The sequence below is a fragment of the Lacerta agilis genome, chromosome 13 (genome assembly GCF_009819535.1).
Source record: "Lacerta agilis isolate rLacAgi1 chromosome 13, rLacAgi1.pri, whole genome shotgun sequence".
In the NCBI taxonomy this organism is placed as follows: Eukaryota; Metazoa; Chordata; class Lepidosauria; order Squamata; family Lacertidae; genus Lacerta; species Lacerta agilis.
In genome coordinates this window covers 33,216,060-33,238,920 of record NC_046324.1, presented here as the reverse complement: position 1 = coordinate 33,238,920, position 22,861 = coordinate 33,216,060, and the positions used below count along the sequence as shown (strand labels likewise).

Below are 22,861 nucleotides of genomic sequence, written 5' to 3'. Positions count from 1 at the left end.
TTTCCTCCTCCCTTTGAAAAAGGGTCATTCTGGTATTTGGATTTCATATTTAAAACAATGCCTTGAGTGTTCAATCATATTTCATTCTGGGATCTCTTTGTTCAGGGTAGACATTTGTATTGCAAGCAAAAGGACCAAACAGGCTTGGTTGATGAAATAGTAGGACTTTGAGATCTTGCCCCAAGGTGGAAAGAAGCTTTGCCTCTGTTCAAGGAGAGACCTTTTAAACCTCGGCCATTTTGCTTCGTCCTAGGACTCTCATCAAGGCTTCTTTGACATCTTTATTGCGCAGGCTGTATATGATTGGGTTTAACATGGGGTTGATGATAGTATAGAAGACTGAGATGGCCTTGTCCTCTTCTGGTGTGCGCTGCCCCTTCGACCGCATGTACATGAGCATGGCAGTCGTGTAGAAGATAGTCACCACTGTCAGGTGCGCTGAGCAGGTGGAGAAAGCTTTCTGCCTGCTGTCGGCAGACGCGAGTCGCAGTATGGCAATAATGATGCGTATGTAGGAGAGTACAATCAAGAGAAAGGGGATGATCTCCGTCGCTATGCCCCCCATGTACATTGCACTCTCGCTCACAGATGTGTCAGCGCACACCAGCTGAAGCATGGCTGGGACTTCACAGAAATAGTGGTCAATGACGTTGGAGCCGCAGAGAGGGAGCTTCAGGACGATGAGTGGAACCACTGACCCCAGGAAGGTGCTGAGCCAAGACCCAGCAGCCATGCCGATACAAACCGATTTGTTCATTAGAACAGAGTAGCGCAACGGGTGGCAGATGGCGACGTATCGGTCGATCGCCATCACGGCAAGGAAGATACATTCTGCCGCCCCTAGGAACAGCGTGATATACATCTGAGCCTCGCACAACTTGGCTGAGATGGACTTCCTTGTCACCAAGAAGTTCATGAGCATTTTGGGGACAACGGCCGAAGTGCAAATGATATTCAAGACTGCCAGGTTGCAGAGGAAGAAGTACATGGGCATTTGAAGGTGGGGATCCAGGCTGGTCAAAGTGATTACAGCAATGTTTCCAATCAGAGTTACGGCGTAGATCACGAGGAATATAATGAAGAGGAAGACTTCGGCCAGTGGGGAGAGAGGGAACCCTAAGAGAACGAATTCTGTGATGACGGTTATGTTTTCCATTTCCATACTTTTCTGTAGGAAGAGCAATAGTGGTTTAGTGGTCAAAAGTGCAAGAACTCATCTTGACAGCCCCTATAGCTACGCCCATGAAGAGAGTCTACACACACTCGCATCCCAAAGCAGCAATACATAGCGTAATACCCAGCTGATTAGGATCGGCACGTCTGCAATCCAATGCAAAGATACCTAGTAGTCATTTCCGTCAATCTCATTTCTGACTTCTCAAAACGCGTTGCGATCTTAACCCTGCTGAAATGCCATCTTCAGCTTTCAATTAGAAATGGAGACACTATTGTTGCAAATAAGTGTCTGCATTTAAACTGCTGTCAATGGGAAAAATAGAGAACCCTACCACTTTATTTCCCTCATTCTCTGACTACCTCTCTGAATTAAATCTGTTGCCCTTCAGATGTTGCTGAACTACTGTTTCCATAATCCCTGACCATTGGCCAGACTGGCTGGGACTGATGGGAGACGGAGTCCAACAACACCCAGGGGGCCACAAGTTGCCAACACCTGCCCTACATGCTGTGTCAGACCGGCCAACCCACTGCTGTTTCTTTCAACTGGGTCTGCTCCCCCTGCTGTTTGTGATCCTTTTTAACAGGAGATGGTGGAGATTGTACCTGTGACCTTCAGTCTCAGAGCTCTGTAGCCCCCTGTTACGCCAAGATGGGATGCATCATTTAACTTGCACCAACAGTAGATTACAGAATTGTTTTGTCCCCCAATCGCTCACCTTTTTAATTTGTTTTAAAATAAATGTGTTTCCTATCTCTCTCTTTTTTTTAAACCCTCTGTCTCTGTGCTGCTTTGGGAAACTGAAGTCGGTGTAAGGTAGCTGATTGGGATGTGGGGACCGCCACATGCACAAACCTGCCTAAATAGGAGGGTCTAGACTAGAGGATCCTTGGAGGCTCTTCAACACAAGTAGCTGCATTATGCCAAGCATGAGCTTTGGCCCACTGGTGTGCAGCACCTCTCCATGATTTCGCACTGGGCTCTTCCTCAACCCTTTCTGGAAGCACTAGAGATTGAATTTGCATGCAGAATGTGTGCATGCAGAGAGCTGCAGCCCTCTGAGTACTGCTTCCACCACCATTACTAATATATCCTGCTTAATGTCAAAATAGGATTTTAAGTGGTTTGTGAAGTAGAAAAACCAATTACAGGTAGGTAGCCGTGTTGGTCTGCCATAGTCAAAACAAAATAAAATTAAAAATTCCTTCCAGTAGCACCTCAGAGACCAACTACCGGTAAGTTTGTTCTTGGTATGAGCTGAAGAAGTGTGCATGCACACAAAAGCTCATACCAAGAACAAACTTAGTTGGTCTCTAAGGTGGTCTCTAAGGTGGATGGAGGCTCGTAACATTATACGGGAGGCAGCAATGAAAACCACCCCAATGAAAAAGAAATGCAAGAAAGCAAAGTGGCTGTCCAATGAGGCCTTACAAATAGCTGGGGAGAGAAGGCAAGCAAAATGCGAGGGAGATAGTGAAAGATACAGGAAATGGAATGCAGATTTCCAAAGAATAGCAAGGAGAGACAAGAGGGCCTTTCTAAATGAGCAATGCAAAGAAATAGAGGAAAATAACAGAATGGGAAAAACCAGAGATCTGTTCAAGAAAATTGGAGATATGAAAGGAACATTTCATACAAAGATTACCACAATTAAGGACAAAAGTGGAAAGGACCTAACAGAAGCAGAAGACATCAAGAAGAGGTGGCAAGAATACACAGAGGAACTATACCAGAAAGATATGGAGGTCTCATACACTCCATGTAGTGTGGTTGCTGACCTTGAGCCAGACATCCTGGAGAGTGAAGTCAAATGGGCCTTAGAAAGCCTTGCTAACAACAAGGCCAGTGGAAGTGATGATATTCCAGCTGAACTATTTAATATCCTAAAAGATGATGCTGTTAAGGTGCTACACTCAATATGCCAACAAGTTTGGAAAACCCAGCAGTGGCCAGAGGATTGGAGAAGATGAGTCTACATCCCAATCCCAAAGAAGGGCAGTGCCAAAGAATGCTCTAACTACCACACAATTGCACTCATTTCACACGCTAGCAAGGTTATGCTTAAAATTCTACAAGGCAGGCTTAAGCAGTACGTGGACCGAGAACTCCCAGAAGTGCAAGCTGGATTTCGAAGGGGCAGAGGAACCAGAGACCAAATTGCAAACATGCGCTGGATTATGGAGAAAGCTAGAGAGTTCCAGAAAAACATCTACTTCTGCTTCATTGACTACGCAAAAGCATTTGACTGTGTCGACCACAGCAAACTATGGCAAGTTCTTAAAAAAATGGGAGTGCCTGATCACCTCATTTGTCTCCTGAGAAATCTCTATGTGGGACAAGAAGCTACAGTTAGAACTGGATATGGAATAACTGATTGGTTCAAAATTGGGAAAGGAGTACGACAAGGCTGTATATTGTCTCCCTGCTTATTTAACTTATATGCAGAATTCATCATGCGAAACGCTGGGCTGGATGAATCCCAAACCGGAATTAAGATTGCCGGAAAAAATATCAACAACCTCAGATATGCTGATGATACAACCTTGATGGCAGAAAGTGAGGAGGAATTGAAGAACCTTTTAATGAGGGTGAAAGAGGAAAGCGCAAAATATGGTCTGAAGCTCAACATCAAAAAAACTAAGATTATGGCCACTGGTCCAATCACCTCCTGGCAAATAGAAGGGGAAGAAATGGAGGCAGTGAGAGATTTCACTTTCTTGGGTTCCATGATCGCTGCAGATGGTGACAGCAGTCACGAAATTAGAAGACACCTGCTTCTTGGGAGAAAAGCAATGACAAACCTGGACAGCATCTTAAAAAGCAAAGACATCACCTTGCCGACAAAGGTCTGTATAGTTAAAGCTATGGTTTTCCCAGTAGTAATGTACGGAAGTGAGAGCTGGACCATCAAGAAGGCTGATCGCTGAAGAATTGATGCTTTTGAATTATGGTGCTGGAGGAGACTCTTGAGAGTCCCATGGACTGCAAGAAGATCAAACCTATCCATTCTCAAGGAAATCGGCCCTGAGTGCTCACTAGAAGGACAGATCCTGAAGTTGAGGCTCCAGTACTTTGGCCACCTCATGAGAAGAGAAGATTCCCTGGAAAAGACCCTGATGTTGGGAAAGATGGAGGGCACAAGGAGAAGGGGACGACAGAGGATGAGATGGTTGGACAGTGTTCTCGAAGCTACTAATATGAGTCTGGCCAAACTGCGGGAGGCAGTGGAGGATAGGGGTGCCTGGCGTGCTCTGGTCCATGGGGTCACGCAGAGTCGGACACAACTGAACGACTGAACAACAACAAAAGGTGCTACTGGAAGGAATTTTTTATTTTATTTAGAAAAAACCAAGTTACACAATTAAAATGTACAATAAAACAGCACCATAAAATGTACAGTAAGACAGCACCATAAAAAACATTGGTTAACAACAAGGCACTCGTGTTGAGAAATAAACATAATGCCTGTGTAAACAGGCGAGTTGTCAAAAGCCAGTGGAATGCCAATAGAGATGGGGGTCTTTTGTATTGACAGCAGGGAGTGCTTTTCCTAACACTGGAGATATTAGTGGAAAAGCCTGCTACTATGTTGCCACAGGCCAATAAATGTCAAGCTATGGCAATGGTACCAGCTGAAGACATATTTCATTTGCCTCAGTCATGTCATGATATTTTGATTTATTAGATCCAAAGATGCAAGTTTTCTAGAAAATTTTTAAATTAGAACACTTTCTTAAAAAAATTATTTCGCATAGGGTAATTTGCACTGAAAAATCTTCCACTTGCATCAGAAAATGTTCTTTAAAAAAATAAATTTTATTAAAGGTTTTCAACGTAATATACCATAAAATTCCAACTAAACTAAAAAGAATAATAACAAATATATCAAACAAATAAATTAAGGGGAGAAATAAAATAAAATACATTAATAAACCTCACATATATCAAACAAATAAATTAAGGGGAGAAATAAAATAAAATACATTAATAAACCTCACATGATCCTCATAAGAAACCCTGCCTCTCATACAGGCCCCTTACTTTTCTCTCTCTCAGCTCCTTGCATAAGAAAATGTTCTGATGCCAGAGAGTGATGTACTTAAGCATTTTTATATTGCATCCAGTAAACACAGCAATTTTTTTTGAAACTGCCAACCTTGCCTACAACTGTGTTTGCAATTGGCATTTATTCAGTGCTGCTAATGAATTTACGAAACATAATTTTTAAAGGGAAGAAAAAAAGCAATGGGGGTTTACCTGCTGCAGTTCACTTTATACTGGCAATTGCAGTCAACATAACTGAATAGGAATCAGGTTTTTAAATTTTTTTTGTTTCCCCTTCTGTCCCGTTCCTCCCCCCCCCCGTCCCCCAATTTACCTGAAGGGATGGCTTCTTATGTCATCATCACATTCTCAGCACGGAGTCTGTATGCGGAGTCTGTATGCAGAAACAGTTTCTCTCTTTCCTCTTGTAGACCTCCCTAATTCTGAACTTCAGAGTCACGGGAAAGGGTCAGCCATATAGGACTGATGAAGCAAAACTTCCCTCTCTTGCTTAAAATGTTGTTGGACTCTCGTGGTGTTTTGAAAGAAACAGTGGATTCAAACCATTTCCTCTCCCCAAATCTAATACCAGTCATGGGGAGAACTTCTTGGTGTCTTTCACCAAGAGACAGAGGGAGACTCTAGAGGAAACATATTTTCTAAAGGACCTTTGAAATAGGCTAACTCTTTGGGGATACAGAGTTCACAATCTCAACTGTGCAATTAAACTAGATTAGCACATAGTTAGATATGCAGGTATTTTGCATGCCCATCCAGATGCATCTATCACAGTTAAGTGGAAAACTCAATGTTGCATCTAATTGCACAGAATAATAGAATTGTAGAGTTGGAAGGGATCCTGAGGATCATTTAGCTCAGTGTTTTTCAACCACTGTTCCGCGGCACACTAGTGTGCCGCAAGATGTTGCCTGGTGTGCCGTGGGAAAAATTTGTTTATTTGATTCCTATTCAAAAGAATTACTTTATATATAGTCAATATAGGCACAGAGTTAAATTTTTTAACATTTTCTAATGGTGGTGTGCCTCGTGATTTTTTTCATGAAACAAGTGTGCCTTTGCCCAAAAAAGGTTGAAAAACACTGATTTAGCTCACCCTCCTGCAATGCAGGACTTTGCAGCTGTACCATATGGGGATCAAACCTGCAACCTTGGCGTTATCAGCACTGTGCTCTAACCAACTGAGCTATCCAGGCTGTCCATATTGAAATGTAGTGCTCATCCATCCAGATGTTTAATGTGGATAGTAAGTTTCCTGCACCTCCATTCTCTGTTGCCCACGTGATGTTCTCCACCAAATAATAGAATCATAGATCTTCCCACTCTCTCCCTGCCCTCAGTCTGGATTTTCTCATACCAGGGATAGTCCAAAAAGGAGAGGGTATGAGAAAATCTGGATTAAGGGAGGGGAAAGTATGGGAATGCGGTGATTTGAACATCATAAGGGCTATGGAGAATTAGTGGAGGTACAGAAAGCTTTCTATCAACATTAAATAATAGGATGGACGAGAGCCCTTCGTTTAAGCAATTCTGGTGGTGTGGAGTTGTTTTGCTGTGGGCTTCAGCTATATCGACAGGGTTTAGTGTTTCAGTGTGAATCCACACCACACATTCAAAGCATATGGTTCCCCCCAAAGAATCCTGGGAGCTGTAGTTTACCCCTCACAGAGTTGCAATTCCCAGCACTCTTAAGTTCCCATTCCCAAGATTCTTTGGGGGGAAGCTGTGTGCTTTAAATGTGTTGTCTTGATGTGCCTGTGGGGTTCACTAGGTTCAAGGAAGGGTCAGGGCTCAGTAGTCCAGTGTTGGCTGCAGGAGGCAGAGGTTCAGTTCCTGCCATGTCCGGGTGAAGTTGTGGGGCTGTGGTGGTGGAATCTGCCTGTGATCCTGGAGCGTCACTACCAGTGTGTGTGTGTGTGTGTGTGTGTGTGTGTGTGTGTGTGTGTGTGTTTATGTATATGTATTTAAAGCATTACATTACAGGGGGTTGGACTAGATGACCCTAGGGGTCCCTTCCAACTCTATGATTCTATGATCTATGAAATCGTGGAATTCACTCTCACAGGAGGCAGCGATGGCCACTAACCTAGACTGCTTTAAAAGAAGATTTCAGACAAATTCATGGGGGGAAGGGTTATTGGTGGCTACTAGCCGTGATGGCTATCTCCACTATTGGAAATGTTATGCCTGTGAATTCCAGTTGCTGGGAATCGCAAGTGGGGAGAATGCTACTGCACTCCGGTCTTGCTAGCAGGCTTCCCATAGGGATCTGGTTGGTTGGACCAAATGGGTCATTGACCTGAACTGGCAAGCCCTTCTTATGTTATCACCAACATCAGTAATATCTGAAGGAGTGTCTCCACCCCATCATTCAGCCCAGACACTGAGGTCCAGCTGGGAGGGCCTTCTGGCAGTTCCCTCACAGCTAGAAGTGAAGCTACAGGAAAGCAGGCAGAGGGCCTTCTTGGTAGTGGCGCCTGCCCTGTGGAATGCCCTCCCATCAGATGTCAAGGAAATAAACAACTACAGTGGTACCTTGGGTTAAGAACTTAATTCGTTCTGGAGGTCCGTTCTTAACCTGAAACTGTTCTTAACCTGAGGTACTACTTTAGCTAATGGGGCCTCCCGCTGCAGCTGCACCACCGCCGCATGATTTCTGTTCTAATCCTGAAGCAAAGTTCTTAACCTGAGGTACTATTTCTGGGTTAGCGGAGTCTGTAACCTGAAGCATCTGTAACCTGAAGCGTCTGTAACCTGAGGTACCACTGTATCTGACTTTTAGAAGACACATTGAAGGCAACCCTGTTTAGGGAAGTTTTTAATGTTTGATCTTTTATCGTGTTTTTAATATTCTGTTGGGAGCTGCCCAGAGTGTCTGGGGAAACCCAGCCAGATAGGTGAGGTATAAAAAAATTATTATTATTATTATTATTATTATTATTACCCCATCCTTCCTCCCCAGGAAGCCCAGGGTGGCAAACAGATGCACAACTTAAAAAAACAACAACTCTATCTCTAGATTAAAACATTCCAAAAGCAATTACAATTACAAAGGTTCTTCCCTCCGATGATCTTGAGGTTTCCAGAAACAGTATTCTTCATCCACCAAAAGCCAGTGTCAACAGGAATGCTTAGATTCCTCCTACCTGTTAATAGTTGTTAAGGCAGACACACCTTACTAGCAAGGGCATTCCAGAACCAGGGAGCTACCACTGAAAAGGCCCTGTCAAGGCCTCACCTGCCAGTTGTGGGGTCCAAGGTAGTTGGTATTAGAGAAGGCATTCTTTGAGGTACTTTTCATACAGTTCTCATCACTACAAGAAGCAGTGATGGGCACTAACTTGGTTGACTTTAAAAGAGGGTTGGAAAAGTTTGTGGAACGTAAGGCTGTTAATGGCTACAACCAGGATATAAAAATAATGTTCTTATCCCTAGCTGGCTGGGGGCTCATGGGATTTGGAGTCCACAAAATTGGCAAGCCCTGTTGAAGGACAACCCTGTACTTTTAGATCTTGCATTGAACTGAAAGTTCAAGAAGATGACCCCCAGGTTCCCTCCTCTCCCCACCTAAATTATATGATTCCCCAGACACTAGTCAAACAGATCCTGCAAAGTTTATTGTCTGAGTGGAATTTTGGCTTGGTGAGCCAAACAGGGAGAATTTCCATAAATGAACTTTCCGTCAATTTCTCCTGGGGCAGCCTCTCTCCTTAAGGAGAATGTGTCACCCCAGAAAGCTGATTGGTCCCTATGCACCCTGTTCTTAAGGCACCACATGGGATGCTGGATGAAGCTGGCTCTTTCTCTTTGCAAATTTTTGGCAACTCGTTTATTCAGCTCAGTTCAAGTCAAATAAGTTCTCACTCATTTCTAGTGCTTCTACATCAAAAGTGCAGACATTTACACAGGCACAGAGGCTAAAGTGGGAGAGGCATTATGTTAAAAATGCCTTAACTGAAGCAGTGCGGATGTTCCTGCACAGGGGTTACAGCCAGCCACCCCCCCCCCTGCCTATTCCATTCCATTTCCCCTCTCTTTGATTTTCTGGTTTTCCCCTTTCAATCTTCTATGCTCACTGAGCATACTCAATCCTTATTGGGCTGTTTTGGTGTACTCCTGCCCCCTGCATAAAATGTATATGTTATGTACTGAGTTGAATAGGATCCAAACTGCAGCAGGCTGATTGGTCCTAGAACAATAGGATTGAGATTGCAGCAGTCTGACTGGTCCCAGAACAATAGGATTGAGATTGCAGCAGTCTGACTGGTCCCAGAACAATAGGATTGAGATTGCAGCAGTCTGATTGGTCTGCAGGAGCCACCCAATCCAGCTCCAGGTGGAAGTGAATCCGCATTCCGATTGGCATACAGGAGTATCCCGGAATTAGCCAATCACGTGGGGCCCATTGTGTAAATAGTGTATATAAAGCAAACATTTTGGGGGAACTGCATTCCTCACTACTATGAGCTGAATAAAGAGCATGAAAATCACACTGGACTCCGAGTATCTTTCACTGGCGACGAAGGTGGGATCCCGCTGAGCTGACTGCCACACACAGCACCGCAGCAACGCCACCTGCCGCACAGCTGCCTCGCACCGTGTATCCAGGCTTCAGCTCCGGGTCCCAAGGAACTCAAGATGGCAACGGACAGCAGCTTCTCGCCATTCAACCCAGCATCAGGAGACTGGGAAGGATACGCCACCCGTTTCACCTTTCTTCTAGAAGCTAAAGGGGTCACCAACGATGCCAAGAAGAGGGCGATATTCTTCAGCGTCTGCGGAGAGGAGACATTCGAAATCGCCCGGGCTCTCCTTGCGCCTGATGATGTCGCTACTGTTCCTTACAAAACAGTAATGGAACAGCTGAAGGGGCACTTCTCGCCACAGCCCTCGGTGGTGGCTCGTCGAAATGCCTTCTATGCAAAGCGGCAAGCCCCTGGGGAAACCACAACGGGGTTTGTGACCTCCCTCCGCCAAGCTGCTCGGTTCTGCAACTTCTCAGAGTTGGAGAACATGCTGCGTGACCGCCTCGTCGGTGGCCTGAGGGACGAGAAGCTGCAACGACGCCTCTATGCCAAGAAGGACCTAACGTTCCAGGTCGCTCTGGAGGAGGCCCTGGCAACAGAAGCCGCCGAGAGGTCGATGCAAGAGGCACGGCCGAGCGTGCCGTCCCAACCAAGGGTCCACCACGAGGACCTCATCGACGATTCAGGATCAGACAGGGAGGAGGTGCACAGAGTACAGCAGCGCACTCAAGCCGTGCACACACCACAGCTGCCTCGACCAGAAGGAGGGAACTGCGCAAGCTGCGGGGAGAATCACGAGAGGAGGACCTGCCGTTTCCGCAATGCCGAGTGCAGGCAGTGCAGAAAATCAGGCCACATCGCCCGGGTGTGTCGGGCTCGGCCCATCCGACGCCAGGCATCAGATGACCGCCCCAAGAGCCCCAGGTCCCGGGGCCCAACGCACCAAGGCAACTCGACGGAGACCACGGACTACCAGGTATACCAGTTGCCCCACCCCAACATAGAGAAAATTTATGTAGAGGTACAGATAGAGGGGGCCCCGTGCCGCATGGAGCTGGACACAGGTTCAACCCTATCCATAATCTCGGCACGGACTTTAAGGAAACTGTGCCCTAGTGGGGGTCCCAAACTCAGACCAGCCCCATTCACCCTCCGGGACTTCCAGAAACGTAAGGTCCCCACAATGGGGGTGGGGACCTTCAGGGTGCAATATCGAGGGCGGACGCGGCAACTGGACTTGCTCGTGGTCAAGGGCTCCTACGTTAGCTTACTGGGATTGGCATGGTTTGGACCACTGGGGCTAGCCGTCACCGGGGTGAACCGCACTAGCTTACAAGTGGATGTGGACGCCATATGCAAGGAGTTTCCGGCGGTTTTCGATGGGAAATTGGGACAGTATACGGGCCCCCCTATTGCCCTACAGCTGGACCCCGCAGTACGACCTATCAGGCTCAAGGCCCGCCGGGTCCCGTTCGCCCTGAAACCCCGTATAGACGAGGAATTAGACCGGCTCGTGGAGCAAGGAGTGCTGGAGCCTGTGCCTAATGCCACCTGGGAAACCCCGATCGTCACACCCGTCAAGCCTAATGGTTCGGTCCGCATCTGCGCAGACTACAAATGTACCATAAACAAGGCCCTCATGGCCCACGCATACCCAGTGCCAGTGGTCAGCCATGTCCTCGCCACCCTGGCTGGGTCAAAAATTTTTGGCAAGCTGGACTTGGCCCAAGCCTATCAACAGCTGCCAGTAGATGAAGCCACAGCAGAGGCACAGACAATTGTGACGCACAGGGGAGCGTTCAAGGTAAAGCGGCTGCAATTCGGTGTCAGCGTGGCACCAGGCATATTCCAGAATCTAATGGACTCGCTGCTTAAAGGGATTCCTGGCGTCACCCCCTTCTTCGATGATGTGTTGATTGCCGGGCCCACAGCAGAGGAGTTTGAGGACCGCCTTCGCACCGTTCTGCACCGTTTCCAGACGGCGGGTCTCAAGGTGAAGCGGGAAAAGTGTCTACTAGGAGTGCCTCAGGTGGACTTTCTGGGATTTATGGTGGATGCAGAAGGGGTCCACCCGACTGGGGACAAGGTACGGGCCATTTGTGATGCCCCAGCGCCCAAGGGCAAGACTGAACTTCAGGCCTTCTTGGGGCTATTGAACTTTTACCATGCCTTCCTTCCCCATAAGGCAGCAGTAGCAGAGCCCCTACACAGACTCCTGGACAAGCGGGCCCCTTGGGTGTGGGGCCAGCGCCAGGAGGCCGCATTCCAGGCAGTCAAGGACTTGCTCGTCTCAAACTCTGTCTTGGCACACTTCGATGAGAGGCTGCCGGTGGTGCTAGCATGCGACGCCTCACCCTACGGCATCGGCGCTGTCCTTGGACACCAACTCCCAGATGGAAGAGAGGTGCCAGTGGCATACTTTTCCCAGACACTCACCGCAGCCGAGCGGAACTACTCGCAAATCGACAAGGAAGGTCTGGCAATCGTGAAGGGAGTAAAAAAATTCCATGATTTCTTGTACGGGCGACCCTTTACCGTGGTGACTGATCACAAGCCGTTGCTTGGTTTGTTTGCCCCCGAAAAGCAGACCCCCCAAGTGCTGTCTCCTCGCGTTCTCAGGTGGTCAATTTTCCTTGCTGGCTACCAGTATGCACTGATTCACCGCCCTGGGAAGGCGATGGGCCACGCAGACGCCCTCAGCAGGCTACCACTACCAGAAACAGGCCCCGACCCAGCACCCGCACAAGAGGTTATGAGCCTGGAGCTGCTTCCCAACCGCCCTATTCAGGCACAAGAAGTTGCACACCATTCCAAGAAAGATAGGGTCATCTCCCGGGTCCTGGACTGGGTGTGGAGGGGATGGCCCAGCAGCAGCCCCGGGCCAGAATTTGCTGGCTACAGAACCCGTAAACATGAACTGTCGGCCCACAAGGGGTGCCTGTTATGGGGAAGCAGGGTCGTCGTTCCTGAGCCCCTTCGCAAAAGGGTCCTTATAGCCCTACACGAGACACACCCAGGGGTAGTGAGAATGAAGGCCCTCGCCAGGAGTTATGTATGGTGGCCAGGAATTGACGGAGAGATAGAGACCTGGGTCAAACACTGCCAGGCCTGCCAAGAATCCCGCCCAGATCCCCCAAGGGCCCCAGTCCAGTCGTGGGAGTCCGCCCGAGCACCATGGTCACGCCTGCACATGGACTTCGCGGGCCCCTTCCAGGGGAAAACATTCTTCATAGTGGTGGACTCCTACACCAAATGGCTGGAAGTCGCACTGGTACCATCCACTTCTACGTCTGCAGCCATCCGGGTACTACGCAGGCTGTTTGCAACCCATGGACTCCCGGACACTCTCGTCTCAGACAATGGAACCGCATTTACGTCAGAAGAATTCCAGACCTTCACAGCGCAGAATGCCATCCGCCACATCCGCTCAGCACCATTCCACCCTGCCACCAATGGCCAAGCAGAGCGCATTGTGCGGACCACCAAGGACACCCTACGCCGCATGACGCAAGGGGACTGGGAGTACCGCCTTGCCACATTCCTTCTAGCACAGCACAGCACCCCTAGCTCAACGACTGGCCGGAGCCCCGCGGAACTACTAATGGGCCGGCGCCTCGCAATCAGACTGGACCGCCTCCACCCCGACAGAGCTCAGGATGAGGTAGTGGTGGGTGAAGGCAGGAACCCCCGGACCTTTGTGGCCCAGGATCCAGTGTATGCAAAGAATTTTGGGGCAGGCCCGGCATGGGTACCCGCCACAGTCACCAGGGTGACTGGCCCCGTGTCATACGAGGTGCTAACAGAGGGGGGGCAATGCTGGCGCCGCCACTGCGACCAGCTACGGCGACGATTCCCAGGAGAAAACCAGGAGGAGGACAGGTCAGAGGAGTCCCAAGGGAACAGTGGGGCATTGAGACCCGTAGAGCAGGAGGGGCTGGCAGGGGAGGCAGAATCAGTAAATACTGAGAGGACCCGCGAGGCCGAAAGGGCACCGGAACCAGAGCCACGACAGAGCGAGCTGGTTGCGCCAGACCAAACAGCCCCACCACAACCAGCAGCCTCGGAACACGAGCCAGAACCAGAACCCCTGACCAGGGAACAGCCCAGGCCGCAACGCACACGTAGGCGACCAGCGTACCTTGAGGACTATGGATGCAACCTCCCAGGCACGACTGGAACTTAGAGGGGAGGGGTGTTATGTACTGAGTTGAATAGGATCCAAACTGCAGCAGGCTGATTGGTCCTAGAACAATAGGATTGAGATTGCAGCAGTCTGACTGGTCCCAGAACAATAGGATTGAGATTGCAGCAGTCTGACTGGTCCCAGAACAATAGGATTGAGATTGCAGCAGTCTGACTGGTCCCAGAACAATAGGATTGAGATTGCAGCAGTCTGATTGGTCTGCAGGAGCCACCCAATCCAGCTCCAGGTGGAAGTGAATCCGCATTCCGATTGGCATACAGGAGTATCCCGGAATTAGCCAATCACGTGGGGCCCATTGTGTAAATAGTGTATATAAAGCAAACATTTTGGGGGAACTGCATTCCTCACTACTATGAGCTGAATAAAGAGCATGAAAATCACACTGGACTCCGAGTATCTTTCAGTATACTTCTGCAAATCTTAGCCCCATTCCCCCTTAGGCTGCTGCAATCTCCCTTGTGTGCATGTAGGGGGGTATTTTGGCTACATAGTACAGTTGCTCAGAGAACAGAGAGCATCAAATGTGCTTTAAGCCCATGGTGCTGATCTTCCCTGAATTTACTGTTAGGAGGTACAAACAGGATGTGCAACAAAATGTTGCCGTGTGGAGTGTTCCTGTTCAGCATTCTAGATATTGCATTCCACACCATCCTCCCCAGGTTTTTGTACCCCACCCCCCATTCTGTACCCCCAACCTTAGTATATAGGGCAACCTGCAGTAGGGTTTCCCAGTAAAATCTACTGTACTTCCAGCCGTTGTCTGCAGTCTATGTCAACCATAGCAAAGTATTGCCAAACTTTTTAATAGGGCCCATTTGGACTTATTACCATTCTTATTGCAAACTTTAGAGTGATTGCTGCTTTTGAAAACATTCAGCTTTAATTGCACCCATTGCTACCGGATTGTCCATTGCTAATGAGCTCAGCGTCTCTGTGCATCTCATTGCATTACTAGAAGATGCTGGATCTTGTGGGACAATGAGTCTAGGGGCTGAGCCATGCACTGCCGTAGGGAGTGGGCAGCCCAAGGCCTTCCTTGGGCTACACTTTCCATCATCACCTGGCCATTGGCCATGCCATACCCTCCAACATTTCTCCAATTAAAATAGAGACACCCTATTCCATAATGTTTTTTATTTATTTATACCCCACCCACCTGACTGGGTTGCCCCAGGCACTCTGGGCGGCTTCCAACATATATAAAAACATAACGAAACATTAAACATTAAAAAACTTTCCTTTACAGGGCTGCCTTCAGATGTCTTCCAAAGGTTGAATAGTTACTTTATCTCCTTGGCTTGGGGGTTGCATAACTCCATACCCTCCAATATTTTTCTGATGAAAATAGGGATGTCCTAAGGAAAAGTGAGACATTCCAGAATCTAGTCTGCCATGTTGGCTAAGGCTGATGGGAGTCCAATGACACAGAGGGCCAGAGATTCTCCATCCCTGTCCTGGAGGCAGGCTATGCTCTTCCAGAGTCTTGGACTTGACAAGGGAGCATTAATAGCTTGGGATGTCCAGCTGATGTGCCTCCTCTCATTGGACGCTAATGGTTAAATCAGGAGTGAAACAAGATGCCTTTCATATATTCTGAACTACATATGGTGCAGTGTTTAGCACGTCAGACTTGAACCTGGGAGACCAGGGTTCAAATCCCCATTTGGCCACGACCCCACTCACCCATGAAGCTCACTGGGTGGCCATGGGCCAGTCACTCACTCTCAGCCTAATCTACCTCACAGAGTTGTTACGAGGATAAAACAGGGAAAACAATGTACACCAACTTGAGCTCTCTGGAGGAAAGAATGCAATCAATCAGTTTGTGAGCCAAACTTTAGAGTACCCCTATTCCAGGCAGGTTTATATAGACAAAGATGGTTGTTCAAGTAACTTGGCCCCAAACTTTGAAGAATGACACCAACACTTGAAATCCATAACACAGGGGTTTGTGTGTGGAGGGGACACAGAGAAGTTTTCAATGGAGGCAGAAACAGCTGAGTTTGAGGACTCTGAAAGCTCAGGAAAAAAATTTACTTGGAGATCTGTCCCACCCTCTCTAGAATTCTCTGAAAGTTGTTGTTGTTTAGTCATTTAGTCATGTCTGACTCTTCGTGACCCCATGGACCAGAGCACGCCAGCACTTCTGTCTTCTACTGCCTCCCGCAGTTTGGTCAGACTCATGTCGGTAGCTTTGAGAACACTGTCCAACCATCTCTGTCGTCCCCTTCTTTCCCAACATCAGGATCTTTTCCAGGGAGTCTTCTCTTCTCATGAGGTGGCCAAAGTACTGGAGCCCCAACTTCAGGATCTGTCCTTCCAGTGAGCACTCAGGGCTGATTTCCTTCAGAATGGATAGGTTTGATCTTCTTGCAGTCCATGGGACACTCAAGAGTCTTCTCCAGCACCATAATTCAAAAGCATCAATTCTTCGGCGATCAGCCTTCTTGATGGTCCAGCTCTCACTTCCATACATCACTACTGGGAAAACCATTGCTTTAATTATATGGACCTTTGTCGGCAAGGTGATGTCTTTGCTTTTTAAGATGCTGTCTAAGTTTGTCATTGCTTTTCTCCCAAGAAGCAGGCGTCTTTTAATTTCATGACTGCTGTCACCATCTGCAGTGATCATGGAACCCAAGAAAGTAAAATCTCTCACTGCCTCCATTTCTTCCCCTTCTATTTGCCAGGAGGTGATGGGACCAGTGGCCATGATCTTAGGTTTTTTATGTTGAGCTTCAGACCATATTTTGCGCTCTCCTCTTTCACCCTCATTAAAAGGTTCTTCAATTCCTCCTCACTTTCTGCCATCAAGGTTGTGTCATCAGCATATCTGAGGCTGTTGATATTTCTTCCAGCAATCTTAATTCCGGCTTGGGATTCATCCAGTCCAGCCTTTCGCATGATGAATTCTGCATATAAGTTAAATAAGCAGGGAGACTCTGAATGTGCAGTATGTTTATTTACTGATCTGTTTAAAGCACCTTTACCCTACTTTTTAGCTCAGAAACAGCCAATGTGGTTCCCTCCAGTTGTGGCTGGAACCTAACTCCCATCAGCCCCATATGGCATAACGATTGGGCTTGATTTGAACTGTAGTCCAACGAAATCTGGAGGGAACCACATTGGCCATACCTGCTTTAGGTAAAAGATCTGCAACAGTGTTATTATTCTTTGCCTCAGGCATTTTAAACCTTTTTGTTTTTTCCTGTAAGCCACTCCAGAGTCTTTTTAGCTAAAGTAAGTACTAGCAAGGCTTGCAGTGCCTCAGGCTTACCATCTGAAAGACACAAGGAAAAAAGGGGCCAGTTCTTAAAGTTACAATTCCTATAATGATCAGTGGCTGCTGACAGTGACAATTGGGGGAGTGCCCAAAACAGCTTTTCTGATGCCCCAATAATGAGAGGTCTGGGTGCCAGGGAGTGAAGTCACAGCATGAGGTATTGAATCATAGAGTTGGAAAGGACCACAAGGAGTATGGTTGATATATGGCCTCCAAGGGCCTTTGAGTTCAAATACTCCAGGGGTAAAAGGCTTCCCTGGAAGACCAGAACCAGATCAGTTCCCTTCACCATAGCCTAGCCCTCTGGGGTAAGTAACAAAAAGGCATTGATGAGAGATGTAATTCCAGAGAAGAGAAGGCACTCTCCCTGCATTGCCAGGATCGCGAGTTGGTTAGAAAAATTCAAGTAAAAAAAATAAATTACTTGGAACTCTCTCCTCATTCTAGGAGCAATGTCTTCTTGCCATTTTTTTTAAAGCTTTAATGACAGTGAGACCAAACTAAACCCTACTTAAATGGCCTTGGATGCTGAAAGAAGTGGGTGATGCAAAGTTGAGGGATTTTGGATTTCTATAGTTCCCTTCCATGAGATGTACCTTTAAGTCCCCTACCCCAAATCCGAAAATATACCAAATTGTCATGCAGAGGTCAATGAGGCTTCCATGAAAAGTGTTCTGCATCAGGAAGGCACTGCTGAATATTTGGAAACAGACATCTTGAGTTCAGTCACCTTGTTCTGTTATCAAGAGATGATGGAGAAGGAAACAAAAAGAGAATTAAAGACATCGGCTGTGTATGTAAGTGTTGTGTTTATCATTGTTGGTTGGTTAGAATGCATTCCTAGCTCAAAGTTTTATTTGTGAAATAATGATTGTTTGGGTGTATTTATCTGGGAGCAATGGTTTAAGAAAAATGTCTTCCTTCAGGGAGCCTTTTGTCCTGTTGATGTTGCCAAAGAACCCCCAAAATCCTACTAAGGAACCTCTGCACAATTCAGAGGACCCTGGAGAATATGTTTAAGGGCTGGGGAGGGCAAATGTTATGCTTGCAGGAGCTCCCTATTTTTTCCCCTTTTTGCTAGAAATTCACCAACTGGACCCAGGTTCAAAAGACATACACTTAGAATTAAATTTTGAGCACAGGGATTTGTTTGGGACATCAGAACAAGATTGAGCTCACAGCCCTTGCTCACAGAAATCCACTCCTGATTATATTTTATACATTTCAGCAGTATGATTTGGAGGGAGCGAGGAGTCGCTACTTACTGCCATTGTTAAACAACTGAGATCTGGAAATCCTTGTTGAACTGCTTGAAGCCATGATAACAAAACTGGAATCAAAAAATTGTCACACACTAACATACATACAGATGGTGTATAATAATTTTTTTGTAGGATTTAATAACAATTTAAAGCAAGAAACAAACACATTTTTTATCCAAACCAAAATAATACAAGCATAGTGTTTGCTGACCCAACAGCAGCTATCTGAGCAGATCTAACTCACAAAGTATCACAAACCTGTTTTGACCTATAAGTAGATACATACATTTTATGTTTTTTAATTGACCACACAATTTTTTATATATATACCGTATGCATTTATGTTATTCTGAAACAAATTTTTGATCTCAATTTCTTTTTCATCGCATCTTCAGTTTGTGGGGACTTGTTTCCTTTTTTGTACCTCTTAATCTGCTTCAAGTCACCCAGAAATTAACACCTGCCTGGGAATCTACAGTGCATCTACATGGGAAGAGCCATAGCTCAGAGATAAGAGCATCTGCCTTGCATGCAAAAGTCTCAAGTTCAACCCCCAGCATCTCCAGGTAGAGCTTGGAATGTTTCCAGCCTGAAATTGTGGAGAGACACTGCCAGTCAGTACAGACCTGTAAAGGTAAAGGTAAAGGGACCCCTGACCGTTAGGTCCAGTTGTGGACGACGCTGGGGTTGCGGTGCTCATCTCGCTTTACTGGCTGAGGGAGCCGGCGTACAGCTTCCGGGTCATGTGGCCAGCACGACTAAGCCTCTTCTGGCAAACCAGAGCAGCGCACAGAAATGCTGTTTACCTTCCCGCCAGAGCAGTACCTATTTATCTACTTGCACTGTGTGCTTTCAAACTGCTAGGTTAGCAGGAGCAGGGACTGAGCAATGGGAGCTCACCACATCCCGGGGATTCGAATAACCGGCTTTCTGATCGGCAAGCCCTAGGCTCTGTAGTTTAACCCACAGCACCACCCGTGTCCCCAGTACAGACCTGATGGGCCAGTAATTATAAGGCAGCATCCCATGTACCTTCTATCTGCTCAGCTGTTTTAGGGCATATGCTCATCTGACCTGGGGTACCACTGATGCTGTTCTCCACATGAACTGGGAAGGCATTCCTTCACAGATGTGGTTTTGGAAGAGGGTTGGTTGTGGATTTGCAAATGTGGATTAGAAACTAAGACAGCTAGCCATGAGCAAGCCATCTTCAGGGGTGCTATTTCACCACTACTAATCTTCAGATTGTGAAGAACCATTAATTAGCATCCAGTGTACCCCAAAATTTGCTGTTTGAAAACCACTGCCTTTAAGAAAATGTGTTTCAGGAGGGAATTACAGATGCTCTATAGCACTACCGTTCCATTGTCTAAGTAGATGGATGATCAGGAAACAAGAGAAGACAGTTTAATTTTGTTCTCAACATGCCAGATATCACATTATGTACCAACAAGTTACAACTGATCCCACCTTGCCGGGATATTCCCAATACTAGAGATGCAGAGACCAAGTAAATGAAGACCAAGTAAATATATTTATTCCTGCCTGCAAATCTTTCCAATGATGGTATTCTTTCATCCCTGAACAAATGTGTGCCGACGTCATCATAACAAGATCTGAAAACTTTCATGCCCAAAGGGTTTATATTTCAGTTCAGGGGTACTGTGTGCTGTGAACCAAATAACTTACGATCAAATGAAATGTTATCTTAGCTGCATATAGCTCTCTCTCTCTCTCTCTCTCTCTCTCTCTCTCTCTCTGTGTGTGTGTGTGTGTGTTTGCTGGCAAAAATAATGCCAGCAAAAAAGGGGGGTGATCCAGATCTGTGGAGTTGTGGCTGTTTCACAATTTCCATTTGCTGGGAAAAAACAACAACAACACACCAGCGCTTAGCTCCTATCTGAGTGTATCTTTTCTTTTGTTTACGGTGGCAAAATATCTTTGCAGTCTTCTTCAGCCACTGACTTTGTTTTTATCTCCCTGGCTTAGGGTGTTGGGGTTGCAGCCTTAATTGATCATTTCACACCAATCAGCACCATTACGAGATTCCTTTAGCGTACACCCTGAGTACAGATGCACACTCACTTCTGCTCTCAAAGGTCAAGCTAAAAATTATTATTTGTTTAGAGCATTTGAATCCTGTTCCTCAGCCAAAAAGGCTCCCAGACTGGCTTACAGACAGTCAATTCAGACAAGACAGTCTCTGCTTGCAGGCTTACTATAGTCACACAAGGGAAAAGGACAGGGAGGGACGAGCAGGTTGGGAAATCAAACTCAGCACCAATTCTTAAAACAGTCACCCTTATAATGACCAGCTGGCACACTTGAGTTATAGGAAGTGTCTGATGTGTGGATGTTACAGAAAAGTGTGCACATTTTAAAAAATAAATAAATAAAAGGCACCCCCAAGAGGCTGCTAGTTTGACTGGAGTGGTAATGATGAAGAAGTATGGGGTCTTCAAGAATTTTTCCAGGTAGTGAACTGAGTATAACACTGAACACAGGAAGCTGTTTTATACTGAGTCAGGCTATTGGTCCACCTAGTATTGTCTTCCCTGACTGGCAGCATTTCTTCAGGGTTTCAGGCAGGGGGATCTCTCCCAGACTTACTTGGAGGTGCCAAGGATTGAACCAGGGTATCAGCTGCCAGTCAGTGTAGACGATGCTGAGCTAGATGGAGCAATGATAGGTCCAACAAAGCAGCTTCTTATGTTCTTCTGGAATATCTAAGGTTGGTCCTACAGGAAATGTGACTTCTCCCTTCTTGCTTTTTAAGGTAGGTACTTGTGACAAGAATGGAAAGTAGGAACCTCACTATTTTCACTGAGTTCATTCTCCTCGGATTTCTGGGCCACCCCCAACTGGAGATCTTCCTTTTTGTGCTCGTGTCCACGATGTACACAGTGACCCTTTTTGGAAACATCTCCATATTGACTCTGACTTGTTTGGATTCTCACCTCCACACACCAATGTACTTCTTCCTCAGCAACCTGGCCTTCTTGAACGTCTGCTACACATCTGCAGTGGTCCCCAAGATGCTGGCCAACTTCTTAGTGGCCAGGAAGACCATCTCGTACCAGCTGTGCGCTGCGCAAGTGTACATCACGCTCTTCCTGGGGGCGGCCGAGTGCCTCCTCCTCCTGGTGATGGCATTCGACCGGTACGTTGCCATCTGCAACCCTCTGCATTACACAACGACAATGAATAAGGGTGCCTGCCTCGCTCTGGCCATCGGGGCCTGGCTCGGCAGCTTCCTCATGTCCGTGGTCCCTTCCTTGACCATGAAGCAGTCTCTGTGCAATTCCGTCATTGACCACCTGTTCTGCGAAGTTCCTGTCCTCCTCCAGCTGGCCTGTCCCAGCGACGACACATCCCTCAATGAGACCATGATGGTGGCAGGGAGCACTTTCACCTTGCTCATGCCGTTTGTCTTAATCCTGCTGTCCTACGTCCGCATCATCTTCGCCATCCTCCGAATCTCCTCCATGGATGGGAAGCGGAAGGCCTTCTCCACATGCTCGGCTCACATCACCGTGGTGACCATCTACTATGGGAGTGGGATGTTCATGTACATGAGGCCCAAGGCCAGCTATTCAGCTGAGAAGGACAAGCTGATCTCTCTCTTCTACTCGGTCATCAACCCCATGCTGAATCCCATCATCTACAGCCTGAGGAACAACGATGTCAAGGAGGCCCTCTTGAAACTTCTGAGGAGAACCAAAGCACCTTGAGCAAGAAGACAGGGGTGGAACATCTCAGAACCCAGGGCCCAAATGTGGCCCTCCAGGTCTATCTGGCCCTTTGGACTCTCCCCAAGCCATGCCCTCTCCCTGTCCCCAGATCATACCTACTTCACACCCTACTTGAGTGTTTTAGCCTGGCTGGAATGCAACCTTGAACTTTGATGGTGCCTCTTGCTTGCCTGGATGGAGGATAGAGAGAGGCACGTGTATAGAAACTAGCCTGCTCCAGAGGCTAGGATTCGAACCAATGGCTTCAAGGTACAAGAAAGGAGATTCTGACTAAACATCAGGAAGAACTTTCTGACGGTAAGAGCTGTTCAACAGTGGAAGGGACTCGCTTGGAAGGTGGTGGACTCTCCTTCCTTGGAGGTTTTTAAGTAGAGGTTGGATGGCCACCTGTTTAGAATGCTTTAGTTGAGATTCCTGCATTGCAGGGGTTTGGACTAGATGATCCTCAGGATCCCTTCCAATTCTACGATTCTGTGATGCGGTGCAACACAGCTTTCCATGTGCCTTTGGAGGATATGGAACTCTTGTGCGAAGCCTATTTTGTCATGCTGTTTTATTGTCTTAATTATTTTACTAATTAGCTAGCATCCCTGAA

At 47.1% G+C, this 22,861-nt stretch overlaps 2 protein-coding genes across 2 annotated transcripts; one reads left to right on the top strand and one right to left on the bottom strand.

The window, feature by feature from the left end:
• Positions 1-223: 223 nt before the first annotated feature.
• On the bottom strand, positions 224-1,266 carry LOC117056996 (olfactory receptor 10A7-like). Its single transcript, XM_033167709.1, has one exon. The coding sequence runs from the start codon at positions 1,160-1,162 to the stop codon at positions 224-226; it is 939 nt and encodes a 312-aa protein (XP_033023600.1). The 5' UTR covers positions 1,163-1,266.
• A 20,043-nt stretch (positions 1,267-21,309) lies between these two features.
• LOC117056994 (olfactory receptor 13C2-like) lies at positions 21,310-22,245 on the top strand. The gene has a single exon (XM_033167707.1). It carries the CDS (start codon positions 21,310-21,312, stop codon positions 22,243-22,245), a length of 936 nt encoding a protein of 311 aa, XP_033023598.1.
• Positions 22,246-22,861: the final 616 nt, after the last annotated feature.

Excerpts from the sequence above, each read along its gene's own strand:
- LOC117056996 (XM_033167709.1), bottom strand. The coding sequence starts at position 1,162 with ATGGAAATGGAAAACATAACCGTCATCACAGAATTCGTTCTCTTAGGG.
- LOC117056994 (XM_033167707.1), top strand. The coding sequence starts at position 21,310 with ATGGAAAGTAGGAACCTCACTATTTTCACTGAGTTCATTCTCCTCGGA.